Below are 14,670 nucleotides of genomic sequence, written 5' to 3'. Positions count from 1 at the left end.
AGAAAGCTGCAGTCCTTTCAAAATTACATTTGATACATACCTATATTGAACTGAGATTATTTATCACCTCTCTCAAAACATTGCACACGCGTGTGCACGCGCACATGCACGCGCACGCACACACACACACACACATCCAGAAAGAAAAAAAAATGTGGAAAATGGATTTTGGGGGGAAATCTGTGCCTAACACCTTTCTGAGATCAGGTAAAACAATATTTCCAATCCTTGTTCCAAATACAGTATCACTTGGTTCAGAATTCTTCCTTAGCATCTATGATGGTCTTTAGAAGATCATAGCTAGTAGAAATGAAGCCAATTGAATGATTCAGGGTGCTTTGTTCATGAAAGTTATTACAGAGAAATCCCTCAAATTTGACTGAATTTTGAATTTTACAGTAACAAAGACACATCCTATTGATTACTCTGTTGGACAGCTCCTTCAACCTAGCTTCAAGCTCTTTGAGTCTGTCCTGCTTCACCTTTCTTTTAAGAAATGTACTAGAACCTCCAACCCTTTGATGGTCAGGAAAGGCCTAAGATTAACCTCTGCCTGCCCATTCTGCATGTGATCAAATGATCTAAACCTCCTTGGAATTGCTTTTCAAGGTCAGCTATGTAAATGATCTCAGACTTGAATCCTGAGACTGAGATGTCACAACCATATGGACACTTTCTCTTTCTCTAAGTAACTGGCCCAAATCACTTTGCCTGACTACTTGGGAAATAGCAGCTACTCAAGAGAAATGGAATCTTGTACAAGGGAAGCTCTCATGCTCCTTTGTCTAGGAACACAAGAAACCTAGAAGCAGTGAAGCAGAGGCAGGGTATTCCCACACCAAGTCATTAAGTGTGTGGTTTCTCCTGCTTTGTTGGCCATTTCATAATCTGGTCTCCCTAGAGATCGGTTTGCTCTAAACTCACCTTTTCTCAGGGAATGAAGGGAGGGAGGAGGGAGGACTGGATAATGGGGGAGGGGTTTGAGGAGGAATATTTTCATTATCACCATTCCTTGAAGCTGTCCTTTAAAGCACTGTATCAGCTCAAATTAATCATATATGTCATACCCACCAATTTAAAAGTAGGGGTAGGGAAATATCATCAATATAATTCATCCAATAATGTAATATTAACAACATAACCTGAGATCTATTTTCTAAATGATCACAAAGAAGACTTTATGGCTGAGTAAGTTTTGGTAAAGAGCTGGGGTTCCCCCTATTTTCAGGTGGATACACAGGTTGTCAGCATGTTCAGCAATCTAGTCAGAAAATTCAGTTGCAATACCCACATCTAGAGAGGATTTAAAAGGACTGAGGTACAGTGAGTCAGTTCCCATTCTAATAGGAATTTTTTATATTAAAATACCAGACATACCTACAGCTTCCTTTGGTATTTCTCCCAATGATCTCAGCCTCAGGGACACACCCTGAAGTGGGCTTTTTAGAAGCAACAGCTGAGCAGTGACCACTTACCTAAAAGTATAATCTTCTGTATGTCCAGGAAGTCCTGTTTTTAGGGTGTATATTTCCAGTGAGTTGCAATTCACAAATAATTTTACAGTAGTTCAAAGGAAATTTGGACATAATAATTTCTCTATTAACCCAACCATGTGTCCTTCCTTGTTACTCCCCTGATGATATCATAGTCTGCCTTAATAATGCCACTCAGAGTTAATTATGAACAAGATTCACTAAACGCCACAATTCAGATTTTCCTTTGTATAGACTGGCAGATAAGCACCATACATTATCACCACCATCTACATATTTCAACGCTAGCAGAAACTGAAGCTCATGAACAGTGATAGCTAATGGCTCTGTTGATGCCTATAGGATCAGAAGTCTGAGCATCAGTCAGCCTGATGTTTGGAGAAACACATTGCCTAATTTCTTTCAATGAAATCCAGGAATGTAATCACAACCAAGGATGCCCTTTCCCACTAAGGACGACCACCCACTACTTGAATTACCTTCTTCTAGTTCTTCCATACTTCCAATTTTCCTGGATCCATCAATGGTGTATATATAACGCACTCCCTGAGGCAGATTGATGTTGTCAGACAGAGATCTCGTGAGGTCCGCCAATAAAGCATCGAAGCTGCGAAAACGGTCAGAAGACACAGCATACACAATCCCTTTGAAGTAGCGGTCCCCATTGCGGTAGAAACGTACCTTCTTGGCTTTTTTCTCATTGCTCAATGCCTGCAAGGTTCTGGTTCTATAGAAGCTACAGTGGGCGCTGTGAGTTGGACTGGGCAACCCATTCATTCGTGAGCCTCTCATGTTCCTAGATGTTTTATCTCGTTCGTCAAAGTGTCCAAAATCAAGTTCCATATTTTGAAAAAACCTCAGAGACCTGAGTGTTGGAGAAAGGGGTGGGGATAAGGAGAGGCAGAGAAAAAGGGGTAAGGAGAAAAAAGAAAAGAATTCAAATATTAGCCAGATTCAGATATGCAATCTGCTGCTTGTGAAAAGAACTGGTTGAAGGGAGGCTGTGACCCATCTGCTGCTTGCCCCTGACCTGCAGGAATATTGATCTTAATAGAGAAGAAGGAGGGGCTGGGCGGGGGTGCTGGTGGGTGTGGGGGTTGGGACTAAGAGATAGAAAGGGAGGCACTTTTTGGCGCTATTCCAAACAAGAGGGAGGGATTTTGAAATAGCTTAAAATCCTGGAACTTACTAGCAGTGGCTCCTATCAAATTGTAACTTCGGGCTAAATACATTAAAACTGGCATCTGTTTCCTCACACATGCCCACATGACTAACAGTTGTAAATGAATCCATAGCCTGACAAAATTCCCCTTGAAGACAACAGAAGGAGCTAGCCAAGGTTAGCATCTCCAGCTTAAGAAGCAGTCTTTGCACCTCAGTACAATGACTATGAAGGGGGTGTTTTAATTTTATTCCAAATCCTTTTTCCTACTCTAATGTGTGCATCCCCTCCCCCAGAATAAACTAGAATTCTTTTTTAAAGGGACAGCCTCCAGGGAATAGCCAGTGTCTTTGTGCTATTCATCAAACCCTCTCCCCACCAAGCTGGTGCAGCTATCAACATTCATAAGAAGAAATATGCTGAAAAAAAAAGGATTAGAAAAAAAAATCAGTTATTTAACAAGTTTTTAGCTCTGCTTTCCTCTTGGTAACCATTTGGTCACAAAATCCTTTTCCCTCACCCCAGGTGCTTCAACCTCTCCCCACCAATGCAGCAATATCTCTTAATGGAATAATTTAATTGTTGAAAGATTCTCAAACGAGTCCCTGAACAGCATATGGGACTTTAGAAGCAAGCACACCTCTCATTGTTCTGGGCTTCTACCCTGACTGAAGGGGCATTTTGCTTTCATAGTAGACAATTCACCCCAAACTTGTCTATTTGCCCAGGTGCATTTGCAAAGGTTAAAAATGGTTATCTGTCAGGCTTTGATTTTTCCTTTTCTGTTGAACCCTCCCCCCACAACAAAACCTCAAAATAAAATATTAAAAAAAAACAATGAAAACATGAAACCAAACACAACCAAAGCGCCAAACACTAGAAAAGGTAGTTACATTCTAGGAACCAAACTATTAACATGCATCTCACAGATGGGGATAAAAGGACTCACAAAGCAAGCAGGGCTCAGCTGCTATACACTGCCACATCGAAATATTTGCAAGGGACCAGGATATAAAGGGGGACTGGTGCCTAGTGGGCTTGTCAGGCTCAGTCCCCCTTTTTTTCCAATGTCACCGTGACCTACGCTGAGCTCAGCATTGTCTCTGTCAGACCACCTACAGTAATAAGACCCCACCTCCTCTAGACAAGTAGTAAGCATTTCCCCAGGTGAGCCAATAATGCTTTGCTTTGCTTTAGGATCAGAGATGATATTATCTTATATTAACATTATAGTGAAAACAAAGGAATATCAAACTCACTTTTCCAGAGGAAAAATCCCAGGTAGAAGCTTAGGGCAAAAAATCCAATAGAATAAGGCAAAAAAGGAGAAGAGAGAGAGAGAGAAACAGAGAGAGACAGAGAGAGCACTTTGCCTTGTGCTTTTCCCCCTTTGACATCTGTTACATTCTGCTGAAAATCACTCGAAAGCCCCACTCACCGGTTTTCTGCTGGTTGGGTGGAGATGCTGAGAGAAAGAAAACCAATCTCTCTATGCCTTTGTTGTCTGAGCTCCAAGCAAGAAATTCCTGCCAGGGTGGATAGATGCCTTCTAGGTCCTAGTGCCTTGTCCAGCTTCTCCCCTGTTATTCAGGCTTAGTGAATCCCACTCCCCCCACCAACCTCCTATGATTAATTACATGCTTTTTTTTTTCAATTCACAGCCTGCATTAACAGCTAGAAAGGTTTCATTTATAACCAACAGGAAATTGCAGGGTAGCAAAAAGATTGCACAGGCAAGTTCAGAATGCTCTAATGAGCAATGTGCTAGCCCTTTCTTTTAGAAAATTGGCAATTTCACTTGGCCAAAACCTTGGCCTAATCTGCCTGGAGGCCAGACTTGACAGCCAAACCAGGCTTCATAGAAATTGTAGCTCTCTTCCTTTTACCCTCTTGAGAGACAACAATCGAATCTGCAAATTCTTTAAGGCATTTTAGTTCAGACATCCAACAACTGGTTGTTTTTAAACATGAACTCAGTGAAGTAGACTAAGAGGGAATAGGAAAATGACAAGACAAGAGAAAATATTTCTAGAATTGCATGGAAGGTAAACTTGGAAAAGGACACCCAAAACCTTTTCTGTTGGTATAAGAATTTGTTTAATAAAATTTGCTTTGTTTTCTTTTAAGAGTTTGAGAGTTCAAATCCAACGCATAGATCTTTCCATGGGAAGTGAATCTGTTATCTACAACATAAATATTAACAAGTCTCTCCTCAAACTGTCTATATGTCATTAACTCGCTTCTTTATATCATGTATGTTGTCAAGAACAAGGAAGCATCAAAACTGAACTCCTTTGATCAAGCCAAACTATAATACAGAAGAGAAAGATGAGAAACTAAATGGGGAGGGTGCTATCATATTCACAATTGAGACTACATACATTAATGTATAGAAGGCTAAAACTATCCTGGTTCCATTTTTGCTTGGCTTCCAGGAAATTCAGCTCTAAAAGCATGCTTCCAAGTGAGAATTTTTTAAAAATGATCATCTTTCTTCTCTGAAAGCTATTAGCTCACAAAAGCCTAAGCTATGTATGTAAGTCAGGTGGACAGCCTCAAGGGTGCAACATCATATCCAGTTAAAGTCCCCTTAACACCTTGCTGCTGGTCTCCTGGTTATTCTATCAGAATCTCAGGGGAGTCCATGAGTCTTTCTTTTTCTCTTTCATATGAAATTGCCTTACATTGTGGACACCTCTTGAAAAATCAGACTTATTCAGGTCAAGAGCAGAGAAATATCAAGGAATAAGAGCATGAAATATGAGAATCCCAGCAAAGTTAGAGTTTTAAAACTCCTTTCTTACACATTGTATTACTCAAGTAAGTATGCTGCAACTGATTTTGCATCAGAACTCAAGATGGCTTTATTTCCGGTAAGGATATAAGAATGGATGAGATGATAAAACTTAAACATGAATGATTTAGAATAGATTGTAGAGGCAATTTCCTCATGATAAAGGCTTTGCACCAACACTGGATGCCACTGATGTCTTTGGTAGACAGCCTAGGATAAATGACTTTGCTTTATATATATCAGGGATAGACAAGACCAACATTTCTCAACATGACACTAATAGGTGTTTTTAAAAACAAAATCTGTGGTCAAAAATGTTGAAAAAGTGATGGGCTAAATATGAAGTTACTTTTCTTTATCATAAAACTTATCAGAGCCTTTAACACACTTAAAATATGGCACATTCTCCAGGGTGAAAAATTAGTATAAAAGTCTTCCCCTCCCTCTTTTTTTAAGATCCAACCTTTATTTTCCCACCAAGCATGCCACAATCTAATGATTTTGGGGGGCACTTTTGCAACAACTGGTCTAGATTATCTCACAAAGATATGTCTTCTCAAAGAACTCTCAGCTGTCACTAATGCCCTTTTCTTCACTTCCTCAGAAGAAAAGGGCCACTGACAGAAGAAAAGGTCTCAAGTGCATTTAAATATGGAAATCAATTTAAGGACCAAGGAAGAGTCATTGTCAAAAGCTCAATGGAGTAAGCAGATTGAAGGAAAAGAATAGAAAACCATTGTGGGAAATGCAGCAGTAAGATCCTTTAAGTAATTACTATGTGCCCAATACTACAGGCAAGATACAGAGTAGGAGACATCCATCACTGCCCATTGAAAAGCTTGAGGACACATAGAGGAGACAGGACAGAACTATGTGCCTTGCAAAAATCATGAAGGAGAAGGGCTTAGATCTCTCTTGACATGCTGCATTCTGGGTTAATCAAACTCAGACTAACAAATAAGATCAGGAAACAAACCTTATCTCTCTCTCTCTCTCTCTCTCTCTCTCTCTCTCACACACACACACACACACACAAACACACATACACACACTCACACACACACACAAAGTGGTAGTTTATTGTAACATATCAGAAGAACAGAGTATGATCTGTTATGTGGCAACTAAGAAAATAGCAAGCGAGGTAAGAACAATATATAAACTTTTTAGGTGGATCAAAAAACTACAAGGAACCTAAGAATAAATTTAAAAAATATGTAAGATCTTTCTTGTCAAAATAAAATTACTGAAGAACATAAGAGAAGCTGTGAATTAATGCCAGATAATGAGAATGGATAGCAAGATACAATGTTGTATCAATTCTTTGCAAAGAAGTCTATAAATATGAAGAAATTCCAGTTAAAAACTCCAACAGGAGTTTGTGAGACCTCAAAATTGATGTCAAAATTTTATGGAATTTTAATTTTGTATGGAAAAATACAGAACTCAAAGAACAATCAAGCCCATTATAAAAAAAGGAGAATTAGAAGTTGAGATTTACCCTACCAAGATTTATTATAAAACTATAGGAATGAAGGTAATGTGATGTAGGACTAAACGACACAGATCAATGGAATGAAACAGATATCAACATCAATGGCATCTTGCTACAGAATAATATAATGGTAAGAGCCTGGACTTGTAGCCAGACTGCCTGGGTTCAAATTCTGACTACTAATTATTAGATGGTGTCCTTGGGTCAGTTAATTAATCTCTGTGTGCCTCAGTTCACCCATCTGTTACACAGGAGTGATGAAAATAACAACCTATCTCAGTTGTGTTGAAGATTAAGTGAACAAATATACAAAAGACCCTAACACATATTAAGCATAATATAAAAACTAGCTTTAACAATCCTACAAATATTCACATTCCAACTCCCCAACTTATTTCAAGACTTCCCCCAAGGTCAACGCCTCAGCAAGATCAACCAAGATTGTCCTACTTAAAGTTACACTTCTCTCCCAACACAGCACTCCAAATTTCTGAATTTACTTTGGTGAATTTCTTTTGAATTTCACTTTGTTGAATTGTATAGAGTAAGGAAGGTATGGAGTATTCAGTAGATGGTATTAACACGACTTTCATGTGAAAAAATTTTAGTAACCCACCTCACATCATACATAAAAATAATTTCCAGATATGTTAAACACCTGAATATAAAGAACAGAACTTTAAGGCTGGGTGCAGTAACCCACACTTGTAATCCTAGTGACCAAAGATAGTGAGGTAGGAGGGTCCCAAGTTCAAAGCCTGCCTCAGCAATTTAGTGAGGCCCTAAGCAACTTAGTGAGACCCTGTCTCAAAATAAAAAATAAAAATGGCTGGGGATGTGGTTCGCTGGTTAAGCACCCCAGGGTTAAATCTCTGGTACTACAAACAAACAACAACAACAAAAACCTTTAAGAGTATTAGAATAAATTTTTTTTAATTATCTTTAAATTATTGTGTTAAAGATTTTCTTACACACAAAAAGCAAAACTCTTATAAGAAAATATTTGTAAATTTGCTTAAGTAAAAATTCAAAGCTTCTGAAGGAAAAAGAATCAAAATGTTAAAAAGTAATAGCCTTATGCAAAAGCATGATACACACTATGATCTCAATCACACAAAATGAGATATTGTGTATGTATACGCACAACCTAGAGAGACACATCTAACTAACTAAGTTGCTTGTGATTGGATAACTGTTCTTTGCTTGTTTGTTTATTTTTCCTGTAATGCACATATTAACTTTTAAAAAATAAAAAACCATTTTAAAAGCCTGAAAAAAATAATAGACTTAAGGTATTTGAAACATATATAACTGATAAAGGATTAGTGTTTCTGTGTGTGTGTGTGTGTGTGTGTATATATATATATATACACACACACACACATACACACATATGTAAAGTTATATACATACAACTAGATATATAAAGTTATATATATTAACATATATATAAAGTTATATAATATCATTAAAAGGTAAACTCCAATATAAAAAATAGGCAAAAGGAATGTCCAAATTATTCATAGAGAAAGAAACTCTAAATGGCAAACAAATATGTGAAAATAAACTCACCCTCACACATAACTAGAGAAATACAGGTTAAAACAGCAATTATATATTTCACAACCATTAAATTGATATAATTTTTAAAGCATGGAAAACAAGTATAGGCAAGAACAAAGAACAACTAGAACTCATGAAAGGGTACATAAACCAGTACAGTTTTGGACAGCAGATTTTGCCAGTAACTAGCAAAGTTGAAAATGCACATCAGCCTCTGATACAGAATTCCACTTTTAAGTATCCATGAGCTAGGGATTGAATGCATGTGCCCCTCCAAATATTATATTTTGGGACCTCATATGCAAAGTAAAGTTTTAAGAGCTGGGACATTTTGGCAAATGATTAAGTCATAAGCACTCCCTCCTGCTCCTTCTGAATGGAATTATTACTCCTAAAAATAATATTGAAGCAAGTCCCTTAGTTTCTTTTTGCTCTTTCACCTTCTACAATGGAAGGATGCAACAATAAGGTGCCATCTTGGAAGCTGAGAGTGACCCCTCACTAGACATGGAAGATGTCACTAGACATATGAAGATGCCTTGATCTTGGACTTCCCAGCTTCCAGGATTATGAGAAATCACTTTCTAATATTTATAAATTACCACCATGTGGTATTTTGTTATAGCAGCAGTGGCAGACTAAGATACCATTCTAGCAAAACTCTCATACATGTGTTGAAGGAGACAATTAACAAATATATTCAATAAAGTACTATTTGAAATATTGAAAAAATAAAAAATATTGAAAAAAATAAAAGCAACCCAAAGCCAATCACTGGCATACTAATTTGATTAGTAATTAGTAATTTGACATACTAATTTGATTAGAATACCATAAACAGTGAAAAAGAATAAAGGAGAGCTAAGTTTAAGTGGTGGTTATGGTGAATTGGTTCCAGCATCCATTTTAACATCCTTCTAAGCTTGCCTCTTTGAATTGGAGAGTTTGGAAAGATGAAAACCAGATTTCTTCTCTTTTTTTTTTTCAGTGTTTTCTTTCTGTACTGGGAATTGAACCTAGGGTTTCCCACATGCCAGCCAAGTGCTCTACCCCTGAGCAACATCCCCACCCTAAAAAACTACATTTGTTAAGTAACTTAAATTCCTCTGATTATATATATTTGCATGGGGATTAGAATGGGGCAGCAAGGCTGGGACCATCTTCCTGCTGCTTTGATTATATTGCCCCTGACAGCAATATAATCATGGAAAGCCAGCGTTTTTCTCCAACAGCATTGCAGTATCCAGCAACAACTTTTTTAGTATCAAAAGGACATTGCTACGGGGCCAGAGTTGTGGCTCAGTGGTAAAGTGCTTGCCTATCATGCGTGAGGCACTGGGTTTCATCCCTGGCACACCTTAAAAATAAAAACAAATAAAATAAAGACATGTGTACATCTATGATTAAAATATTTTTAAAAAGGCCATTGCTATTACAACAGTGACTTTTTAAAATATTTTTTTAGTTGTAGTCGGACACAATATGTTTACTTTATTTATTTATTTTTGTGTGGTGCTGAGGATCGAACCCAGGGCCTCAGATGTGCTAGACGAATGCTCTACCACTGAGCCACAACCCCAGCCCCACAATAGTGACTTTTTGATCCCTTCCATCAGTGATATATTACTGGTCTTTTTGTCCTCCTGATATAATGAAGGAGCCTCTTCCTGATGTAATAAAAGTCATGTATTTTCAGAATTCTAATAATAAGTAGACAGCCTGATCCTCCAGCCCTTCCATCAATTTTCTAAGGACCTAGTTTCTTATATTAAATCCCTTGTTCTTAAAATAGCTTGAATTACTTCTGTTTTCTACAACTGATTCCTGAGAATTAAAGTGTTTAAACCAGAAATAAGTTTTGGCAACAGACAACCAAGGATAGTATTCTATGATTGCTTATCTAATTAGTTGAGTTTGAAGGCAAAGTTTTGAAAGTCCAAATGGCTGCTGCAGCAGAGTTTGATGATGATTATCAAGTCTGTGGAGCAGTGTGGCTATTTCTGAGTGTGCTGGAGTCTTAAATAATGTAGCATGGTCAGGGTTAAAGTTCTCAGCTCTAGGCACAATCAAGAATAGAGAACTTTTATGACTTCCCTCAACTAATCTTATATTTTGTAGTCAGACTTCAAAACCTAGAATCAGACACAGTGTCCAATTTTCCGTGGGGCTGAATCACAACATAAGTTGAATTCCAATCCCCCCAAATCACTTCTATGAGTGTTAAGGCATTAGTGGGGTAAAGTGGGACTCCATGTATTGGAATAGGAACATTGTGTTTATTTCAAATAAACTAAGTATCCTGAATTCAAAAACACTAGCGAATCACTCCTGTCAGCAGAAGCAGCCCACTTGCTATGACAAAGTTTGTCCTACCTTGATAAGACACCAGGTAATGGATTCCAGTTCTCCTCGTCTCCCATCTTTATCAATCTACTGTTCTCCAGACCTATAACAAGAGTCAGATCCCAGTATTACCCAATGTGAAGTCGTTCAAAGCCTTACCCCCAAAAGGGAAAATATTATATACTAAAATAATCATAAGGTTTTATAACTATTTACTGACAAAAACCTAAAGGAATAAGGGAATATAATCTTAGACTTTGTCAAAATCATCATACATATTATGCTTATTAGAAAAGTTTAGATTTAGTATGCTAGAGTGTGTCTAAGCTCTTTTTATTGAACAAAAACTGAACTCATTATTTCCTCAAAGCTCTAAGTAAAGTTGAAATACTATAAATTCCAAAAAATTAGTGTACCAAAAAAAAGTATACCAAAGCAAGTCCATAACCTTGAGGTGGGAATAGATAGTACTACACCCTTAAAAGAATTAAAATATATAAGGGTAGTAGTTTTTATCACATTTTCATTTAAGTCCCTACTTGGGATGGATTAAGACTTAAAAAATGACAGTAGATTTTCATGATCATGATGATAATTCCAATTGTAAACAATTCCTTCAGATAAGGGTATCTTTAATTCAATAAATAAATACAACTTAGAACCTGATATACAGTTACTATCTGATATTTTTCTCTGTGCTAGTAACCAAGAAACAGTAAAGTTTGCTTTCATTTGTTTACCCTTACTATATATCCTAAGTATCCTAAGTATAGCCTTCTAATATCCATATATTCTTACCGTCTTAATTCAGAGGTAGATCAATTCTCTGGATCGGTATCACAACCCAGTCCTAAGGAACCTTGGTATCACACTGTCCCATTGGGTGAAATATTGCCAGAACTTGGCTGGTTTGCCTCATTTATGTCATCTAGGCTTTATGACTCAACAAAGTTCTGCTGGTCAAAGTATCCATAGCGATTCAGGCTGCTGTGTAGGGATGGTGGCAAGTCCTAAAAACACTTACATAAGCTCCTTCATTCCCCAAAGGTTTTGGAGAAAAGAACCTTTTGTTTTGAGACAAATCTCTTGATTCATTGGTGTGTCCTGGTTAAGAACCAAATGCTGCTTATCTGAAATAATATAAAAGGAAATGTTTAAATAAAAATTTAAACTTAGGGGGCTGGGATTGTAGCTCAGTGGTAAAATGTTTGCCTTGCATACATGAGGCACTGGGTTCAATTCCCGGCACCACATAAAAATAAACAAAATAAAGATATTGTGTCCACCTACAACTAAAACATATTTAAAAAAAGAAAAAATTTAAACTTAGGAATCTAAAACCATTCTTCAAAATTAATACAGATAAACAACATTTATATTTTAAATAAACTGAAAGATAAAAAATACTACATTTTACATCATATTTCTTATATAGTCTGGAGACATACATGGTTGTTTTGTTTTCTAAGCATAATATTATAACCTTTAAAAGGTAATAATTAAGAGTATGGTCAAGTAAATATGATTTGAAAAAAGGTCGAATGTTTTCTCTGATGTGGAAGCTAACCCACAATAAGCGGGGGCTTATTGTTCAGTGTATTAGACAAAGGGGAATGAAGGGAAAGGAGGGGGAATGGGAAAAGGAAAGACAGTGGAAGAATCTGACATAACTTTGCTATGTTCATATGTGAATATATCACAGTGAATCTCACCATCATGTACAACCACTAGAAATTAATAAAAAATAACTATGGTCAACCAGAGATATGAAAAAATGTGCTATATATGTGCAATAAAATTGTATTGCATTCCACTGTCATTTATTTTTAAAAAACAACTATGGTAAATGGCAGAAAGATCCATAGAGGGAAGGGAGCAGGAGGTCATGGGAGGGAAGGGGAAGGAGAGGTACTGGGGACTGAATTAAAACAAGATATATTCAATGCTTGTATAATTATGTCAAAATGGATTCCACTGTCAATAAAAACAAAAACGTATGAAGAAAAACTAAACTGTATTTATTGTTAAATACTGTTAGTTACAGGCTGATCTGAATACTTGAATTTGATTAGCAAAACTAAAAAGTTGACGTTTCAGTTCAATTTTTTATACAGGTACAAATTTTTACAACATAAGTTATTGTCCCACAGAACTTTCCTATTAAATATTATATGTCCCTTCTTCTATATACATATTAGAAAACTTAAGAAATTCATATAAAGAAAATGTGACACTATTGTACATGTGTACTTGAGAATAATAAGCAAAAATAAAAATGAAAATATTTTCTTGTTAAAAAAAAGACCAAATAAATGCCTCACAATAGGAAACAAATTGATCCTGGAATGCAAGCTGCCTGCCACATATGGGTCTTATTTGATACATCAGGTCATAAAGCTGAGCATGCAGAGAAGGATTACATCTTCAAATGGAAATGATATACAAGATCAGAATTAAGTATGTCCTAAAATCTCATGTTGAAGGTAGGCATTTCATCTGTAGATGTCCTTGCCCAGTGTGTTATTATTTAGATATTAAGTGCCCCCCAAAAGCTCATGTATGAAACAATACAAGAAGGTTTAGAGATTAAATTGTTGGGTCATAAGAACCTTAACCCAATCAGTGAATTAATTCCCTGATCGGGATTCACTGAGTAGTAACTGAAAGTGAGTAAGTTGTGGCTAGAACAGGTGGGTCACTGGTGACATGTGTTTGGGCTATATATTTTGTCCTTGTTGAGAGGAGCTCTTTCTCTCTGCACACTAGTGTCATGCTCCCAACTGTTTTCCTCTACCACACCCTTCCAACATGATGTTCTGCCTCACCTCAAGCCCCAAGGAATTGAGTTGGCCATCTATAGACTGAGACCTCTGAAACTGTGAGCCCCTAAGTAAACTTTTCCTCCTCTAAGTGTTCTTGTAAGGTCCTTCAGTCATAGCAATGAAAAACCTAACTAAAACATTCAGGTACATCAGAGCTTGTTCAAGTAGGTTCATGAGTAAAATGTTCATAATAGTAAGGATAGAAGATACAGATAAATAACATGATGTTCCCCTTATCAAAAAACTAATCTGGCTACAGCCCAATCTATACTACTGTTGGGTGCCAAATCTGCCTATAGCAAAGACCATTGCTAAACTGCAAATTTGCTATCATAACCCTGTTGAGAGCCACAGCCGAAGGGGCCCCAGCAAACTTCCAGCTGCCGGCTGATGATTGGCTCACAGCGGCCCCAGCAACATCTAGCTGATTGGCTCCTCTGCGGTGATGCTCATTGGGCTGTTTCCCTGCCCTTTCAGACCACGGAGCTGCTCATTGGGGGACTTTTTTGGCTCTGCCCACGTGACCCAGCCAATCGGCCTCAAGAGCAGGGGGATTGTGGGAGGTGGAGAGAAGCTTGTGTGGGAGAGTGAGGCTTGTGGAAAGCCGGTGGTGGCAGTTGAGGCTCTGAGGGTTTTTCCTGAGAGGCTGTTTTGTTTGGCGTGTGTGGTTCTAAAAATAAAGTTAGTTTCTTTTGACAAGTGGCTCCTGATTGTGCCCAGCCAGACTGCGGCATTTGGTGGCCCGTACGGGGAACGAACCCGCGACCTTGGCGTTATCAGCACCAAGTTGGGATCCTGAGACAAGATCTCAAATATTAACATGCCCTGTATTTGAGGCAGGAGGGCAGCGATTTTACCAAGTTTTAAATTTCAAAACAGTGAAGCAGCTAAAAGAGGCTGTAACAACCTATGGTCCTCAAGCACCCTTCACTGTAAGCATGGTCGAATCCATTAACAACTTGAACATGACGCCAGCAGATTGGGCTAATATGTGTAAA

General features: G+C 37.6%; 1 protein-coding gene across 4 annotated transcripts in view; it reads right to left on the bottom strand.

The window, feature by feature from the left end:
• Dcx (doublecortin) overlaps positions 1-4,238 on the bottom strand; it is a 124,738-nt gene extending 120,500 nt beyond the window's left edge. Inside the window, exons 1-2 of one of the 4 annotated variants that reach the window (XM_015497980.2) lie at positions 4,094-4,238; positions 1,973-2,358 (exon numbers count right to left, since the gene is read on the bottom strand). In XM_015497980.2, the coding sequence (XP_015353466.1) occupies positions 1,973-2,336 (364 nt within the window). In that variant the 5' untranslated portion in view covers positions 2,337-2,358; positions 4,094-4,238. Of the gene's footprint in view, positions 1-1,972; positions 2,359-3,914; positions 4,068-4,093 lie in introns of those variants that run through there. The other 3 variants (XM_015497979.2, XM_048796835.1, XM_048796834.1) reach the window with 3 other exon arrangements.
• Between the last annotated feature and the right edge of the window lie 10,432 nt (positions 4,239-14,670).

Source organism: Marmota marmota, unplaced genomic scaffold (genome assembly GCF_001458135.2).
Source record: "Marmota marmota marmota unplaced genomic scaffold, marMar, whole genome shotgun sequence".
Lineage (NCBI taxonomy): Eukaryota > Metazoa > Chordata > Mammalia > Rodentia > Sciuridae > Marmota > Marmota marmota.
The sequence above is the reverse complement of the archived record's forward strand: the minus strand, read 5'-3'. Positions and strand labels throughout refer to the sequence as shown.